The 16,622-nt window shown below is 54.9% G+C and overlaps 7 protein-coding genes across 7 annotated transcripts; 4 read left to right on the top strand and 3 right to left on the bottom strand.

The window, feature by feature from the left end:
- Positions 1 to 2,643: 2,643 nt before the first annotated feature.
- On the top strand, positions 2,644 to 4,565 carry MFS2-0 (MFS siderochrome iron transporter 1; the record flags this gene model as incomplete). The annotated part of the gene is made up of 4 exons (XM_036642367.1): positions 2,644 to 2,858; positions 2,912 to 3,199; positions 3,253 to 4,100; positions 4,150 to 4,565. The coding sequence occupies 4 exons, from the start codon at positions 2,644 to 2,646 to the stop codon at positions 4,563 to 4,565; spliced, it is 1,767 nt and encodes a 588-aa protein (XP_036491814.1).
- A 913-nt stretch (positions 4,566 to 5,478) lies between these two features.
- Positions 5,479 to 6,689, top strand: yteR-0 (Unsaturated rhamnogalacturonyl hydrolase YteR; the record flags this gene model as incomplete). Its single annotated transcript, XM_036642366.1, has 2 exons — positions 5,479 to 6,531; positions 6,603 to 6,689. 2 exons carry the CDS (start codon positions 5,479 to 5,481, stop codon positions 6,687 to 6,689), a joined length of 1,140 nt encoding a protein of 379 aa, XP_036491817.1.
- Positions 6,690 to 7,505: 816 nt separating this feature from the next.
- On the top strand, positions 7,506 to 7,917 carry CGCS363_v010516 (uncharacterized protein; the record flags this gene model as incomplete). Its single annotated transcript, XM_036642365.1, has 2 exons — positions 7,506 to 7,837; positions 7,890 to 7,917. The coding sequence occupies 2 exons, from the start codon at positions 7,506 to 7,508 to the stop codon at positions 7,915 to 7,917; spliced, it is 360 nt and encodes a 119-aa protein (XP_036491818.1).
- A 233-nt stretch (positions 7,918 to 8,150) lies between these two features.
- CGCS363_v010515 (uncharacterized protein) lies at positions 8,151 to 8,639 on the bottom strand (the record flags this gene model as incomplete). The annotated part of the gene is made up of 1 exon (XM_036642364.1): positions 8,151 to 8,639. The coding sequence occupies one exon, from the start codon at positions 8,637 to 8,639 to the stop codon at positions 8,151 to 8,153; it is 489 nt and encodes a 162-aa protein (XP_036491815.1).
- Positions 8,640 to 9,435: 796 nt separating this feature from the next.
- met-6 (Folylpolyglutamate synthase) lies at positions 9,436 to 11,114 on the top strand (the record flags this gene model as incomplete). Its single annotated transcript, XM_036642363.1, has 5 exons — positions 9,436 to 9,474; positions 9,536 to 9,667; positions 9,714 to 10,478; positions 10,690 to 10,816; positions 10,873 to 11,114. The coding sequence occupies 5 exons, from the start codon at positions 9,436 to 9,438 to the stop codon at positions 11,112 to 11,114; spliced, it is 1,305 nt and encodes a 434-aa protein (XP_036491816.1).
- Positions 11,115 to 11,333: 219 nt separating this feature from the next.
- plyD-0 (putative pectate lyase D) lies at positions 11,334 to 12,619 on the bottom strand (the record flags this gene model as incomplete). Its single annotated transcript, XM_036642362.1, has 2 exons — positions 11,334 to 11,757; positions 11,820 to 12,619. The coding sequence occupies 2 exons, from the start codon at positions 12,617 to 12,619 to the stop codon at positions 11,334 to 11,336; spliced, it is 1,224 nt and encodes a 407-aa protein (XP_036491821.1).
- Positions 12,620 to 14,743: 2,124 nt separating this feature from the next.
- Positions 14,744 to 15,981, bottom strand: CGCS363_v010512 (PA-phosphatase related-family protein; the record flags this gene model as incomplete). Its single annotated transcript, XM_036642361.1, has 2 exons — positions 14,744 to 15,709; positions 15,766 to 15,981. 2 exons carry the CDS (start codon positions 15,979 to 15,981, stop codon positions 14,744 to 14,746), a joined length of 1,182 nt encoding a protein of 393 aa, XP_036491822.1.
- Between the last annotated feature and the right edge of the window lie 641 nt (positions 15,982 to 16,622).

Genomic DNA, 16,622 nt, shown 5'->3' with positions numbered 1-16,622 from the left:
GACTTCGGGTTGGCAAGCTGCCAACCTCTTGGCATCGCCAGCTTGGATCATTGTGGGTTGACGATCCGCGCATCGTCGCGTGGCACTGCCGTGGTCTGGCTCCCAATACGGTCCGCGCTGGAACCTGCAATCAAGCTGTCGGGAATTGGGTCCCGAGACACTGTCAAGTCCCCGGGTAGCGCTCCTGCTGGATCGGCAATCGCGCTTCATGGAAAGGCCTTTTCCATCGTAGGTCCAGCGGCAACTTGATTGACTTCGAAAGCCCGCTTGCGCTTGGCCCAGTGATCTGGATTAGTGCTCTCTCGCCGGTGGGAGGAGGCGTCTAGATCGACAAGGGACGCTGACGTGACGGCTAAACGGCATGACTCCCTTCTTCTGGTTCCAGTACGCATGACTTCCGAGACATCGCCACGATCTAAGGTGAAGACAGGGCATGAGAATATCCTCAAAAGGCTGAGAGACGCTTTCTGTAAGGCACCGACGCCGGTGCATGAACCTTGCTCCGACTGCCGCCCGACTAGAATGGTATGCAGGGCTCACGAGACATCCGTGGATGGTCTTGCGGCACAGCACAGCAAGCGCGTATGAAGGGCTGAAATCGGGTGAGGTTTCGATCAAGCCCGGTTTTCGGCCTTATTGGCATGTTGGCGCCGTGGCATGCGGAACTATTCGGAGTCAGTACGGCTGTCGAATGGGTTTTCCATTATCAATGCCAAAAGCTGCGACGTTGTCCTTGAGTCCATGATGTCCACGATTCTCTGGTAGCAGTGACTTCGTATGCAGATATGTACTTGGCGCCAGTGTAACGCTGCTCGGCACGCGGAAGACACTCGTAGAAAAGCGGTCTTCGTGGGGGCCTTTCCTGGGTCTGGGGATCGGGATGGATGAACGATTGAGATTCGAGATGGAATCACAGAGAGGCGAGGTGGAAGTGGCGGATGGTGTCGGCCAGTCAGCGAGCCTGATGATCTGATAAGATTGCTAAAAGCGGGGCCGAATCAGATAAAAATTTTGCATCAGCGCCATTGGAACGGCCCCACCGCCTAAAGTGACACTAAAGGCGATGGACCAACCAATGGCCGCCGTTGGGGGACCTCCTTCCCTGCAAGAGTGGGTGGGGTGCGTTCACCACTGATCGCTCCTTCCAGTTTTCCAGTTCGATCCTTCCTTCCCGATGTTCTGCTTGTTCTGGGAAGGCAGCTTCCATTTTCCAAATGGCAAGCACGACCTGCCCCCCCCTCACCTGCCAATTGGCAGTCGCCATGAACTGTGGCCTCTCGTGCCCGGCCAAGTTCACGTCGCATTTCCCTCCTCCACTAAACCCTGGTCAACCTTCAAGTCAAGCTTTTTTCTGTCTTTATTTGGTGCCTCGGCTGGGGTACTTTCGGACTCCGGATCCTCGCAAAGACCCGCAACTCGAAAGAACTTCTGTCCAGCAAGCTCCGCCGTTGAGGGCGATGGCTCCGTCCGGTCGGCCGCCTCTGCTAGGGACATCTTGAGCGAGGCTTGACGATTTCGAGACTACTCGAATGGCTTCGGCTGCGTCAGGAATGCAAACATCTTGCGACCAGAGGGCGTCAACACCTGGTCATCCTCCGTCTCTCGCCACAGAATCATCGTCCATAGCTTAAGGCTGGGAAAGGGTAGCCAAGGCCACATGAACCGGCGATCCCCTGAGCTCGAATCAGGCCAGCTTCTTACAGCAATCCACTCGCCAACGCCCGAGACAAGTGGCAGCGAGCTCTTTTCTGACCAATCTGACATGTGAGGCCACGGATCGATGCCACCAACGAGTGACCCGACACTGGTAACCGAGCTGCAGCTAGGGCTTCTTTCGGCGCATCGGCTCCTAACGGCAGGCTTCCACCCTTCACGCATCTGCACGCACGATTCACCATTGCAACGCCAAGCAACTAGAACCTCTTTCCACTCTTCAGCTGTCCATCCGAAGCATCCTCCAAGAATCTCATGCTCTCGGAGGGCTTCCTTGTACATCGACTGCCGCCTGCGACATGTCTCTCCACTCCGTCGGAACGCGCCCAACGACCTGGACCGGTCAAGTCCATCTCCCTTGACTTGATTTCGTAATGCTGCGGCCGTCCGTACCAGAAGACAATGAATGGCACCACTGCAGCCCGAGTCGTCAGAGTGGAACACCGGCGTGGTCTGGCTTGCTTACCACAACCCAGAACCGTCCGTCTGCCACCGCTGATCCTAGCCATCCCGTGGACCCTTCCCCACCACCCAAAACCGCCAGACGGTTCTTTTGCGCGGGCGAGAGCTGGACATCCAGGCACACGAGCCTGTTGGTGCTAGTCCTGGGCGTGGTGGAGGTGTGGGTGGCTCTCGCCTCTGCCTTAGCGTTGACATCCGTCAAGATCAACCTTCAACATCGCATCGCCGAGCCGATGTCCTTGCATGGGCTTGCCGGAGGGTCCCGTACCATGCTGTATATAAACAGCTTGCCGCGCTGCCCTCCATCGGGCAGCCTGTGTCTCTCTCAGCTGCATCCCTTCCCACGACAGCAAGAAACGGGGCTCCTTGTTGCTCTACTGCGCCGCTGAGCCTGGTCCTCGCACATTTTACCATCAAACGAAGCCGGCTTCCGATTAGACAACCAATCGATTAGACAACACAGCGATAATGGGCTTGTTCTCCAAGAAGGCTCCCGCCGAGGAGCAGGTGGCCGTTGAGCCAGCCGAGCCCCTGCCGGCCGGCGATGAAAAGTCGCTGAGAAACACAGCCGAGAAGTCCAGCGAGGAGGACCTCGTGGGCAAAGATGTTCAAGCTGGTGTTGCCAAGGTTGAGGGTATGACGGCCGTCTGGACGAAGCGTGACCTGATCATTGCCTACGTCTTGTGAGTAGCTCGAGTGGAGGCTCTTGGTAACCTATTACTAACAATCCATTCAGCATCTGGCTCTTCTACGTCGTCACCGCCATCCAGGAAGTTTCCATCCGTGTGTTGACGCCTTTCGTCACCAGCAGCTTCTCGCTGCACTCTCTGACAGCAGCAACGAGCATCATGTCAACTCTGATCGCTGGCCTCATCAAGCTGCCCTTGGCCAAGATTCTCGACACCTGGGGCCGTCCTCAAGGTCTCTCCTTGATGCTTGTATGCTGGATGCTCGGTTTCATCATGATGGCGGCATGCAACAATGTCCAGACTTATGCCGCCGCACAGGTCTTCTACTCCACAGGGTAAGATACCATCTTTCCATCAGCCGAATCAGCGGCTAACTTGCACATCACAGAGCCCAGGGCCTCAGCTACTGCATCACCATTTTCATCGCCGATACCTCAACGCTGAAGAGCAGAGCCCTTATGCTGTCATTTGCCACGTCGCCTTACATCTTCCTGACTTGGGCCGCTGGGCCGATTACCGAGAGTCTTCTCAAGGAGGGCGGTATTGGCTGGCGCTGGGGTCTGGGCATCTGGTCCATCGTTGCACCCGTCGTGATTTGCCCTCTGGTCGGTCTCTTTCTCTGGAACCAACGCAAGGCTATCAAGCAGGGCGTCATTCAGGACCGCGGCGCCATCAAAAACATCTCTCTTGCCAAAGTCAAGGCGTTCCTCATTGAGGTGGATGCTTTGGGCATCCTCATTCTTGCTACCGGCATGGCTCTTTTCCTCCTGCCATTCAGCTTGTACTCCTACCAGGCCGACGGCTGGCGCTCCCCCATGATCATCTCTTTCATCATCATCGGTTTCCTCCTGATCATTCTCTTTGCTGTCTATGAGAAGTTCTGGGCCCCAGTCACCTTCATTCCTTTCTCCCTGCTGATGGACCGAACCGTCTTCTTCGGCGGATTGATGTTTGTCTTCCTGTTCTTCAACTCGGCTGTTTGGGGTTCTTACTTCACCTCCATGCTTATGGTCGTCTGGAACACCTCTGTCTCACAGTCTACCTACATCGGCAACATCTACCGCACCGGATCCTGCGGTTTCTCCCTGATCATTTCTGGCTTGATCTACAAGACCGGTCGTTTCAAGCCATTCGCTCTCTTCTTCTGCATCCCTCTTATGATGCTTGGTGTTGGCCTCATGATCTATTTCCGTCAGCCGGACAAGGACATTGGATACGTTATCATGACCCAGATCTGTAAGTTGCCCGTTGCGTCGCAAGCATCTTATCTTACTAACTTATTCAGTTGTTGCTTTTGCGGGTGGCCCTTCCGTCATTTGCGGAGAGATGGCCATGCTTTCTCCCTCCGACCATCAGCATGTGGCAGTCATCTTCGCCGTTCTCGATCTGTTTGGCAGCATTGGCTCCACGGTTGGATACACCGTCGCATCAGCCATTTGGACCGGAACCTTCAAGAAGAATATTGCGAAGTACACGCCCGCAGGAACTCCTGTTGACCAGATCTACGGAGATATCTACTCGCAGCTCGGCTATCCTGTCGGATCTCCTGAGCGCATCGGAATCCAGCGTGCTTACGGCGACTCGCAGCGCATCATGCTCATCACCAGTGTGTGCCTGTTGGTTGGTGCACTTGGCTCCGTCGCCATGTGGAGAGACATCAACGTCAAGAAGGTGAAGCAGGTGCGCGGAAACGTTGTTTAAGTGGAATGGTGCGGCATATGATACCCCTTTTGTATGGCGGAAGCCGTTCGCATCACGAAGAAAACAAGTCCCTAAGTTGAGACTACATATCTCAACGGACTTCCATACTATATATCTTATTTAATTGATGGGATGTGGATGACAGTTTACCGAACATTACTCTAGTGCTCGCTTGTCCCGTTGTCTTCGCCTATGATGTCTCCCTGACAGAAATCTTCCACAATGAGGGCAGTCGACGATTCCTTTGGAAGATCGGCCGCGTGGGCTGCATTCATCCAGCGAGCCGGTGCTACCGGGGTATCACTTCCGGCCACGCGGCGACTGGCTTGGCGAACAAGGGGCTGGCACATGGCGACAGCGTGAGGATCCAAGTTGATCAAAGGCGTTCTGCCTGTCCTTCACGTCTACGTCGTTACCTCAACGGATGATATAGAATTCTCGCATGGCGCAAAGACACTTTTCCAATGCCGTCACTTTTCGAGCGAGAGGGACAATTTCGGCACGAACGTCGACCATCTTTACCCCAAACAGGACCAATGCTACCCAGGCCCTATTTCACCGTCTTGGCACGCGCTCAATCCCCCGCGATTACCAGCATCCAGCGCATGCAATTCTGCAAGAGAAAGAATTTCCTCCATTGACATGGCGAATTGGGAGTGGATCGATTACGCCTTCATTATTGATATGTAGTTGCACACAAGAACAGCACGGCTTTGGAGTAGGCTATGCCATTCCAGCCCATGAACCCGGCCGAATGGCGGCTCACCGAGGGCAAGATAACGAGGGTATTGCCACGGTATTAATATGAGACTTCCATTCTCCTTCTCCACCGTCTTTGGCTTGATTATCAGCGGCGGCTTGTCTACTCTCTCCCGTTAACCCATTCCCGGAGTTGGTCCTCACCTCTCACACGATGCGTACTTCCCTCTCCATCCTCGCTCTCACGAGCAGCCTCGCCCTCACCAACGCAGCCCGCGCCTACTCGGAATGGCTCGCCTCCTCCTTCATCGACCGCCAAACCCCCATCGACGCAGGCTACGGCCCCGCCGTCCTCTGGGAAGGCATCGCCCGCGCGGGCGCCCACATCTCCCCGACCTCGCCCCTTCTCAAAGCCGCCGAGGCCAAGGTCTCGTCGCTCGTCAGCGCGGACGGTACGCTCGACGGCTGGGACCCGGAGTGGTACTCCCTCGACGACATCCGGATTGGCAACAACCTGCTGTACTTCTACCAGCGCTCCGGCGACGCGAAGCTCAAGACCGCGGCGGACGGGCTGCGGCAGCAGTTGAACCGCTGGCCGCGCACTCCGAGCGGCGGGTTCTGGCACCGCGCGCCCATCTACGAGGACCAGATGTGGCTGGACGGGATATACATGGCGGACACGTTCTACGCGACGTACGTCAGCCTGTTTGAGAGGGAGAATGTCACCGCGTGGGAGGAGATTGCGCTGCAGTTCGACCTGATTGAGGAGCACTGCCGCAACCACACGAGCAACCTCCTCGTGCACGGGTACGACGAGGCGAAGGATGCCGTGTGGGCGGATCCCGTCACCGGCGCGAGCCCGCTGGTGTGGAACCGCGCGGTGGGATGGTACTTCATGGCGCTCATCGACACGCTGCAGGTGTACCCGACCAGTCTACCCGGGTATGCGCGGCTGCTGGGGTACTTGGTGACGTTAGCGGACGGGCTGGAACGCAGCCAGGACGCCGGGGGCGGGTGGTGGTTGATCATGAACGAGGGGTACGAGACACGTAAGGGGAATTACATTGAGGCGAGCGCGACGGCCATGTTTGCGTATGGGCTGTTGCGCGGCGTGAGGGACGGGTTGCTGGAGGAGAGGTATAAAGCGGTCGGGCTGAAGGCGTATGAGTTGTTGGTGGATGAGTTCGTGAGGGAGGACGGGAACGGGACGATTAGTTTCTTGGGGACGGTGCAGGTTGGGAGTCTGAACTCGAATGCGAGCTTTGAGGTAAGTTATTCGCTTTTCGCTTCTGTGCCTGACTTGGCTGTTGGGAATGTTGCTAATGAGTGTTCGCGCAGTACTACACGAGTATCCCGCTCGTCGAGAATGATGCTAGAGGGTCTGGGGCGTTTTTGTTTGCTGCTATCGAGGAGGAGCTTCTCTAGGCCAGACGCGAGGTCCGACTGCTGAATGACGCCAGTGTGTCTTCGAATAAGGCGTAGCTAGAGAACCTGCTCTGAGTAATGGACAGCATGTGAGCTTGTATTATATTCTGTAGATATCTAGAAGAATTACAGAATCACTTTGGACCATATTGGCTTCATGCAGCAGCTTCAGAGACAACAACATAATAATGCAAGTCTTTAGTGAGGCCCACAACTCACCAACGTGCAAAATAATTCATCCGCAACTGAGTTCATCCCAAATCTTATCCTTCGGACTCCGCATCATCTTTTAAACGATCTTAGTCATTCCCGTTGATCCTTTTTCGAACGTTCTCGGTCGCGAGTTATCGACATTGTTTCGTGGGTCAAACCACCCCGCTACGGGATCAGAGGGGGGCGGCGGATGATGTCATCCCGACATGATCCTCACTTGCTCCTTTTCGTCCCGAAAGGGAGCAAGACACGGTTCTCCACGCGGCGGCTAGGACATCAGCATGATTCACATCGCTACGTCATTCAGGCACGTTCTAGAACTTTGAATTGAGGCGTTTTATTTCTGTTTAGTGGGCGCGCGTGGAAAAACGCACAAGTCCCTGCAGCATTGGATCTGAAGCATTTCTGTCCTTATCGATACCCATTCCAACGTCAACAACCTAATAATTATCGTGTCGCACCTAACAAGAGACACTGCCTTGTTTAACGTCGCACGATCTACCACGCATACGGTTTAGCAAAACTTTAAACATACACCTAATGGCGTCGCACGCGGAAGAGCGCGCAACGCAACCAACGGCGCCGCCGGCAGCGAACCCCGCAATGACGGCGCAGGAGCCCGGGCCCTCGAAGAACCCCGCTGCACCCACCGAGAGCTCTGCCTCCGAGACGGAAAGCAGCTCCCAAGACTTGAGGAACCAGGTCGCGGCGCAGCAGCAACAGCAGGGAGTTCGTCGTCGGGAGGGGCGGCAGCGGCAGGTGTACGAGTACCAGCAGGGAGAAGACGGGTCCACCGCGCAGCAGGTTGCGCCGCAGAACGGGCAGCAGGTGCAGGGCAAAGGCAAGGGGGCGCCTTCGGTGCGGCTTGATATGGATCTTGATGTCGATATTGAGCTGAAGGCTAAGATCCAGGGCGATTTGACATTATCGATACTGTGAGTGCTGGATCCGTTGAGATGAGGTGAGTTGACACTGACGACGTCGTAGGGGAGGAAACCAGGAGAAGAAGAAATGAGTGGATGGATGAGAATGGGTTACGATGGTATGAGATTAATGTAATCATGTATTTGTATGAGTTGCATGTGCAAGTGTCATTGTGGTAAGGCGACGCTTAGCAAAGGGCACTGTATATAATGAGAAGGGCAGGTTGAAAGTCACCAAATTGAACACACAACATCGGTCGCTGCGTTGCACATGATTCTTCATATAAAAATGAGATTGACTCTCATTACACCAACGCAACTGCCCTCATTCCTGATGCAGATCCTTCCTCATAACCCCCTTCAAACTGTCCTCCGAAATCGTAATATACTTCTCCGGCGCCACGCTATCCTCAAACGGCACCCTCAACCACTCGTCCGCCTGCACGATCTTGCCCTCCCGCAGCTTCAGATCGATCACGCCCGAGTACTGAAACGGCAGCCCCGTCGCCTTGCGCCGCCCGAGGTCGTTGACGAAGACGCCCTTGTTGACCGTCCGGAAGCTGCAGTACCCGTTGCCCCGGTCGTCGAGCTGCGCCCAGTAGACGGGGTACTGCGGGTCGAGCCACACCGCGAAGTCGTCGTGCGCGCCGTTCCAGTGCTTATGGTGCCGCTCGAGGAAGGCGAAGGGCACGTGGATCTGCGCGCCGTGGTCGGTCATGACGGAGTCGGGCGCGAAGAGGGCGAGGAGCGGGGCTGGGTCGCGCGAGGCCCAGGCGCGGCAGTATATCTCGGGGAGGTTTTTGAGGTCGGTCATTTTGAGATGGGGGAGGTTTGGCACGTGAGATTGGTGGTTTGGCGTCGAGTTTGTGGTGTCTTGGGCAGTAGGTTTTTGACTTGAAGGCTGCAGAGCTGAGAACCGCAGTCACCAGGAGTCGTTCATCTTGCAGCTGCATCCATCCTTTAAGTTCACGTTGATGATTGTGTAATAGCTCGGATGGGTGTTTGGGGAAGATCCGGCATCCAGTGGTGAGTGAAACCGGAGATGTGGATCAGATGAAGGTGCGGTTGCGGTGTTGCGACTATGCACTGTCCCGGGTTAACGAAACGGGTCTTCCGGGGTGTCTCGGGGGCCGGAATGGTGGCTGGGGGATCTCGGCCGGAGGACGGGGATTTGAAGAGCGAGTGTGGCACCGAGTCGCGGCATGTTGGGTGTAGGTCATTGATCCCCGACGCGCACGATGCGAGCTGGGACCGAGAATCCTGTATCAAACCGGTTTGTAAGCGGATTCACGCCCGAAACTCCGAGATTCGTTGTGTAGATATGAGAACGTGCCAGGGGCACGGCTTATCTTGCCGTGCTACAAGCACAAGTTCCCTGTTCGCAAGGTTGCGTACATCGGACGACACGAGGCACTTACCTCATCACTAACGACAACTTCAATCGTATTTCCATAGAGTGAATGGCCTCTTGAGCGAACCGGATCTTTGGGTCGTATATGAGAGTAAACGCTACCAGACACTAAAAACGATTGATATAGATACTTCCCGTTGCGTTGCTGGTGCCTTGCTATTCATCAAAATCTACTATTGCATCATTCTAAACTTCGGAAATGCCGGCAGTGAGGGAAGCTACAAGGCGCAGCTACGAGGTATTTACCCCAGAATTCCCAGCCCAACACTAGTAGGCGTAGAAAGACTGACTGTTTGAAGGATGCCATCAATCTGTTGAACTCGACGCAGTCAGGTCACAAGGCCCTGGAAGAAAGGCGGCGTCATGGTCAGAAGCTAGATGGAGGCGCATTGAAGCAGATGAAGTACTGGCTTGGATGCCTTGGCTATACTGTGATCATCCCAGAGCCCCGTCAATGAATCCTGACTGACTATCGAGCCTCGCGATCTGAACCGCATGAACATCGTCCACGTCGCAGGGACCAAAGGTAAAGGGACTACGTGCGCATACACGAATTCCATACTTCAAAGCTTCCACAACGAGTCAAGCGTACCACGAAAGATTGGTCTATACACATCTCCGCATCTCGTATCAGTACGAGAGCGAATAAGACTCGACTCAAAGCCTATCTCAGAGGAGCTCTTCACTCAATACTTTTTCGAAGTATGGGATGCTCTATCTGCAAAACAGGAACTGGGTTATGAAGAAAAGCCGACTTACTTCCGATTCTTGACTCTTATGTCATTCCACGTCTTCATGCAGGAGAAAGTTGACGCAGCCATCTACGAGGTCGGGGTTGGCGGTGAGCTTGACTCGACAAATATCATCGATCAGCCGGTTGCAGTTGCCATCACGACGCTGGGTATAGACCACGTCCAGACTCTCGGTACCGCGATTGAGCAAATCGCATGGCACAAGGCGGGGATAATGAAAAGGGGGTGCCCTGCTTTCACCGTAGGTCAAGACGCTGCAGCGATGAAGGTTTTGAGTGACAGAGCAACCGAGAAAGGGGCAAACCTGATGAAGATCAACCCGGTACCGGCCCTTGGAGAGATCAGCATTTACCCAGACGAATCTTTCCAAAAGAGGAACGCCTCCCTTGCTATTCACCTGGCAGGGGCCATTCTTCAGAGATGGGGAGCACCTATTTCATGGGGCCTTGATTATCTCCCAAGCCAGGTTAAACGTGGATTGGAGACCATGGTATGGAGAGGCAGATGCGAAAGAAAGATTACGGGAAATATTCGCTGGCATCTAGATGGGGCTCATAATGAGCAAAGCCTCCAAGTCGCTTGTCGGTGGTTTGACACGGCCACCCGGAACTCGTGAGTTGCACTGTTCCTCTTTCCATCTGCTGCCAATTTTAATCATTTGCTGTAGGAATCTTCCGTGTGCACTGATTTTCAACCAACAGTCCACGAGAGACGCCCATGCTTTGCTGAAAGTGGTGCACGAGAGCCTGTATAAGGCCAACAAGTCTAAGTTTCGATATGTTGTGTTTTGCACCAACGTCACTTTCAAAACCCGACAGTCCAAATCTGGTACGTGACCCCGTTTAATACTTCTTTGGTCTTTGCCGCCGACACTGATGATGAAGATCTCACCAACTTCAACGTCAACCCCGCAGAGCTCAAAACTCTCCAGGCGCAGAAGGAGATGGCAGAAACATGGAGACGCCTCGATCCTGTTGCTAGGGTGCTTGTGGTTCCTACCGTTGAGGATTCTACCGACTTCATACAGAACATTGGCGGCGGGGGTCCAGAGACTAACGTCTTGGTTACTGGGAGCTTTTACCTTGTCGGAGGTTTACTGTCATTGCTTGAGGACACTGTCTCTTGAGACGACATTCTGAAACCCATACTCCCAAGATATTCGAAGAAACATATGTGCTTGATTGGACAATATACAGAGCAGTCGCCCAAGTATGTACAGCTAGAAGAACCCTGACCCAAGAAACCCAGTCTACATCCAGCGAGCCAGTGCCCTCCCTATATACCATGTACCCAATACATAACCGAACCTAGCAGATGCGTTCTGCTACCTCATGAAGCGAGCTGATTAACAGCCAGAAGTCTTGACATTGGTCTCGGAGCAGACATTGGGGTCGTTAGGCGCATCCCCAGGCTCGCCGCCGCCAGTCACACCCTTGGAGTTCTTGCACACGGTCGCACCGCCCAGAATGCAGGCTCCGTTGACAGTCGCCTTGTCGCCCAGGTTTCCGTTGACGTGGACGATGGTCTTGGCCCCGTCGACGTAGATGTTGGTGAAGGTCGACGTGCGCGCCGTCTGCTCCTTGCAGTTGCCGCAGGAGCGGTACAGCTGGCCGATGTTCTGCGCGTAGAAGTCGATGACCTCGACCTCGCCGCCGCCGTTGTGCTGGAAGACCTTGTCCGAGCCGCCGCGCGCGCCGCCGCCGCGGACCGTCGACTTGCCGCCCGTCTGTCGGAAGGTGGCTGCGTCTTCGCAGACCTTGTCCCACCAGCTGCAGGATCATGTCAGTCTAACAGGTCAGGAGGATGGGGGTGTATATCGTGGGTTACTTACACGTTCTCGAGCGTGCAGCTGCCAACACACTGGACACCTTCACCGGCACCGCCTCCGATGATGGCATTGCTCAAGGTCGCGCCGTCCTCGAGGATGAAAGCGGCGTCGTTGCGGTTTCCTTCGCCGCCGGTGCAGGTACTCGGGACGCGGTCGTACAGCTTCATGCCTCCGTCAAAAGCGCCGGTGATCTTCTTGACTGCGGAGAGGTTCTCGGTGCCGGCGGGTGTGGGGAAGGTCTTTTGGAGTCCGCCGCCACCGCCGCTGCTGCCGCCACCACCTCCCGGAGTTGTGCCGTTGTTCGCCGAAGATCCGCCTCCCCCAAGGTAGGCGCCGCCGCCTCCGGAGCTCGAACCGCCGCCGCCGCTGCTGCCGCCTGACTTGCTGCCACCAGAACCAGACCCAGATCCAGATCCAGATCCAGAGCCAGAGCCGGAGCCGCTGCCTTTGTCCTTGTTCTTATCCTTGCTCTTGTCTTTGCTCTTATCTTTGCTCTTGTCCTTGCTCTTGTCCTTCGTCTTGTCCTTGGACTTATCCTTGGACTTATCCGTGGAGGGGTCGGCTTTGGAGCCGACGTCGCTGCCGTCGTCCTCGCAAGAGCCGTTGTTGCCCGGGCCGCCGCCGCCGGGCCCGGCGAAGCGGACCTCGACCTTGGCCTGCTGGGGCGCCATCACGGCACGGGCAAGGTGTCCGACGCCGCCGATGTGTCTGCGGGCCGGCCGCTCGGCGTCACGACCACCAGGGTTGATGGGGTTCGCAGCACCCAGTGCGGCAAGGGTGAAAAGGACCAGCCTGGAAGCCATTGTGAAGTTTGTGTTGAATGGCGGTAACGTGTGGTTATTGGAACTGGTAACTTGAGGTTGGTGAAAGAAAGGGGGGGGAAGTTGTGAAAAGGAGAAAGGAAAAAGGTGTTGAAGGTTGAATGAAAGAAACTGTTTGGCGATGAGGCCTGCCGAAAAGAAACATGATGAGATGGAGGGTGATGAAGCAGGCTTATATATAACCATGATTTCTTGTAGTCTACTGAGATTAGAGTAGTGCTATCCGTTCATCGCATCTGAGAGTCCCCTGCAAGAGGTGAACTTCGGACTTCCCATCTACGAAACCCCCAGCGGCATCCCACCGAACGCGGGTTAGTATATCGATGACTGCCCAGCCTCTCCACTATCTGGTGTATATGATGGATCAACGGCCTGCGAAATTGGCCTCGCTACAATCTGTGGGATATCCACCGCCGACATGTGTTCCAGCGTCAGATTCATTGGCCCACGGGGAAACAAGACTTCTCCGTGGGCATGGTAGCAACTACTCTAAACCCAATTGCGAGTGTCACGCTGGGCTAATCCGCGTTCGACGGTGGGACTGCCCCAAAGAAGCACCTCCAGTCGCTCATATGGGGCAGTCTGGTATATGTTGGTCCTCCCCAGGATGACAGCTCGAGCGGGAGCGCCATCCGACGACATGGACCAAAAGGCCCACGCAGTTCATCCCACCTGCCGGAGGGGCATAAGATGATTTTCATATAAGGGATGCCGTGCGGCTTCTGCACATCATAAGTCAAACCAGCTAATGGCCTGGGCACGACATACTTTTCGAGTCGTACGCTCTTGGCAGTCCCTCAATCTCTATCGGTGCAATGACCGTACTGGCGGGTTTTCTGGAAGGGGGAAAAGAAAAAAGCTTGGAGCAGCCCGTTCATCTACTCGGGAATTCGGGACAGGGTTGTTGTTGGTTCTCGGATCCCGGAGTTCTCGGGTCGCACGGGGTTGGGGGCTGACCGTGCGGCGCTCTCGCCGTTCTTTTCGCTACAGACGAGGCGGGCGGCGTGGAGATGATGGATCTTGATGGATCCGGGGCTCCGGACTGGAGACTTCTACAGGCGGCCTTCGTCCTGTCTCCGTCCGACTAAAAGACACCTTATTTTAAGCTAAAAGTGAACAAGAAATAAGTCTGGTTCAACGACAGGTGGGAGGATTGTTGATATCTCTGTCGAAAGTTGCGGTTAACTCCCGTGAACTCTGAGCAAGGAGATTTTGAGTCCTGTTTGTTTGGCCCCTATTAGAGTTTTCGGGCAGCCAAAAGTCTGACTCTCAAACCATCAGTTGACCGATGCTCATCATCTCAGGGGGTGCGCACCGCAACGCTGACTGATCTTCATAAAGTTCAGTGCCAAGAATTGCTGTGCACGCCAAGAATCGTCTGTCTTCATGCAGCCGCCTCAGGATTGACTCGCGAAGGCGTTCAATTACTACGAGACGCTCCTCGCACCAAGAGCGCACATGTCTTGACAACGATTCAGACCCCAAGGTTTGGCGCCAAAGATGCTGTCAAATCTCTTCATACGAACGTCGCTTGGCCTTTCGTGACAGCTGCCACAGACTTCAGACTAGAACGGCAACTTGACGTGCTGGGTCTGTTGTTTCGACGTTTCCTGGGCGAAAGCCATGCGGGCAGCATGTTTGAGATAAAGCTATAGTTATTTTTTAACTTTCATAATGGACTTTTCACACACAAGGCAGTGCTGGATGTGGAGCACAGAGACCCATCGGGCATCAGACCGAAAGTCGACGATGAGGCAACTCTTCGCTTCGGAAGCCGAAGGCACCGTATTCCATAGTATCCCACGCATATGATAGCAGTACATTCTATGAGCGTGCGCCGAAAGCCTATGTCTGTACCTGAAGCTTAGGTCTCGAGCCAAGAGAAACTCATCAGAGTTTGACGATCAGGACTCGAGACTGCCGGCGGTCAACGCTTTGAATAAAACATATTTCGAATAACATTAATTGAGCAAGTATTAAGTAAGATTGAGACGAGTCCCGAGCTCTTTCGTTTTCGTTCGCGACATGTGGTATCCAATGAAAACATGCTGTAACTTCGTACGGGTATCGCAGCTGTGTCGACCAAAACTCCATACTTCGGACCCATTATACCATCTCACCGGCTGAAGAACGACGATTTGCCCTATCATGATGCGATGTCACCGCCTTACGGGGAACACCAACTCCACGGCCGTCCCTGCTAGTGCTGTACCGGGTCCTAACCGTCTTGTCGGTACCGTAGGGCTTTCCTTCCCGTCCTTTGCCCCAGCCTGCCTTACGGGTGGCGACCAGACCGTCGCCGAAAGAGTCGAGATCGTATTCGAGGGGCATCTTGCGGTGGAGAGGAATATGGTTGAAACGCCAGTCCCAGATCGAGGCATACACCATTCGGTATGACGAGAAACCGAACATCGTACCGATCAAGCCGCCGGCCAAGATGTCGTACCAGTTGTGGGACTGGTCGACGGTCAAGGAGCCTCCCACAAGTGTGGCGCCGAGGATGGGGGCGTAGGTAAGGATCAGCTTCCACATGGATGGGTGGTAGTTGGACCACACCTTGAGCTTGGCGTTGAGGTAGAGGTACAGATAGACCATGCCGGCAAACATGGATGTTGTGTGGCCCGATGGAAATGATTCCAATGCGTTGGAAAGGGAACCTCCCATCTCGGCGGTGCAAATGTCGTAGGTATACATGATACCGCCATAGCCTGTGCCGTCGAGACCAGTCGCATTGCCACCTGGTTGGGAGGCTTTGCTGATGTCGGGTTTGCAAACCTCGAGGAAATTGGGGCGGAGACCACCAATCAACCATTTAATCATGACCTGGAACACGGCCGATCCCAGTTGAGCATAGAGCACACCGATGATACCGTTGTTGATGTCCCAGAACGAGCGAATGCGAATCTGGCAGAGGAGTATGACCAGTATTGGGACGCCGACGCCAAGCGCAGTTGCAGCATGGCTGGGGATATATTGCGGAATGGCAGGGTAGGCGAACTGAGGATACACCACTTCGCCGTCTTCGAAAGTGACAGGGAACAGCCGGTGCGCAGGCGGATGGGCTCGAAATACCTGCATTTCACATGTTAGCCGTCATTGGAGATGTTGGGGTCGCGTGCGGTACTGACACCTAAAGCGATGGCGCCCATAGCTATCATCGTCAAGATATCGAGCCACGTCACTTTGAGCCATAGCATGAAAGGAGGTCGGTGAGCCATAGAATACGGCTCACCGCGGTGCCAGCGCTCGTTGATCTTGGTCTCGTCACTGCTTCGGCGGCGATGGGTGGGAAGAGGGGTCTCAGGGTCGTGTCGCCGACGACCAAACAAGTTGAAGCCCGCCATCTTGTTGGATATGGAGATCCTCGGGCAGTCAATCAGAATCGCTGACGCACCTGGCGACGTTCGGGGGAGAGTGCTGCAGGCAGCTACTAGGAAGTGAGAATGCGCAGGTCGACAGAGTGGTTTGGGATACCGATAGGAGCATACAGCGAGAAGGCAGACACAGATGATAAAGGCCGAAGCCTTTGATCATGTCCTCATTCCCAGGCCGTCGCCCAAGTCTTGGCAATCACAGTCATCCTGCTCATTCTGCCTAGGTAAGGTCGTACCTGACGACAAGAGACAGTCGCGACAGCACGCGCTGTGCCAAGTGTTGGTGCTGTGACGTCAGTCACGATCGGCCGGTGCAACTGTCGACAGGCACGCAACGCTTGTCTCTGCTCGCTTACGGGATGCCAAGAAATGCCCTTGACGAGGTGAAGCCACTGGAGGCCAGCAAAAAAAGCTTGGCTGATGCGATTCGGTTCAGCCACATCATTCAATGGCGCATGCTCTGCCTTGAATTTGTGTTTATTGCTATACGGAATGGAACTGTAGCCGTTCATAATTACTTAGTGGGTGACCTTGGGATTGGTGAGTATGTTGCGCTGTTACTCTACTGAGCGGACCTTGCTTGTTCGAGGTCAAACTTAGAGCGTGGCCAT

This window comes from Colletotrichum siamense, assembly GCF_013390195.1.
Source record: "Colletotrichum siamense strain Cg363 chromosome Unknown KSG_Cg363_contig07, whole genome shotgun sequence".
Classification (NCBI taxonomy): Eukaryota; Fungi; Ascomycota; class Sordariomycetes; order Glomerellales; family Glomerellaceae; genus Colletotrichum; species Colletotrichum siamense.
The sequence above is the reverse complement of the archived record's forward strand: the minus strand, read 5'-3'. Positions and strand labels throughout refer to the sequence as shown.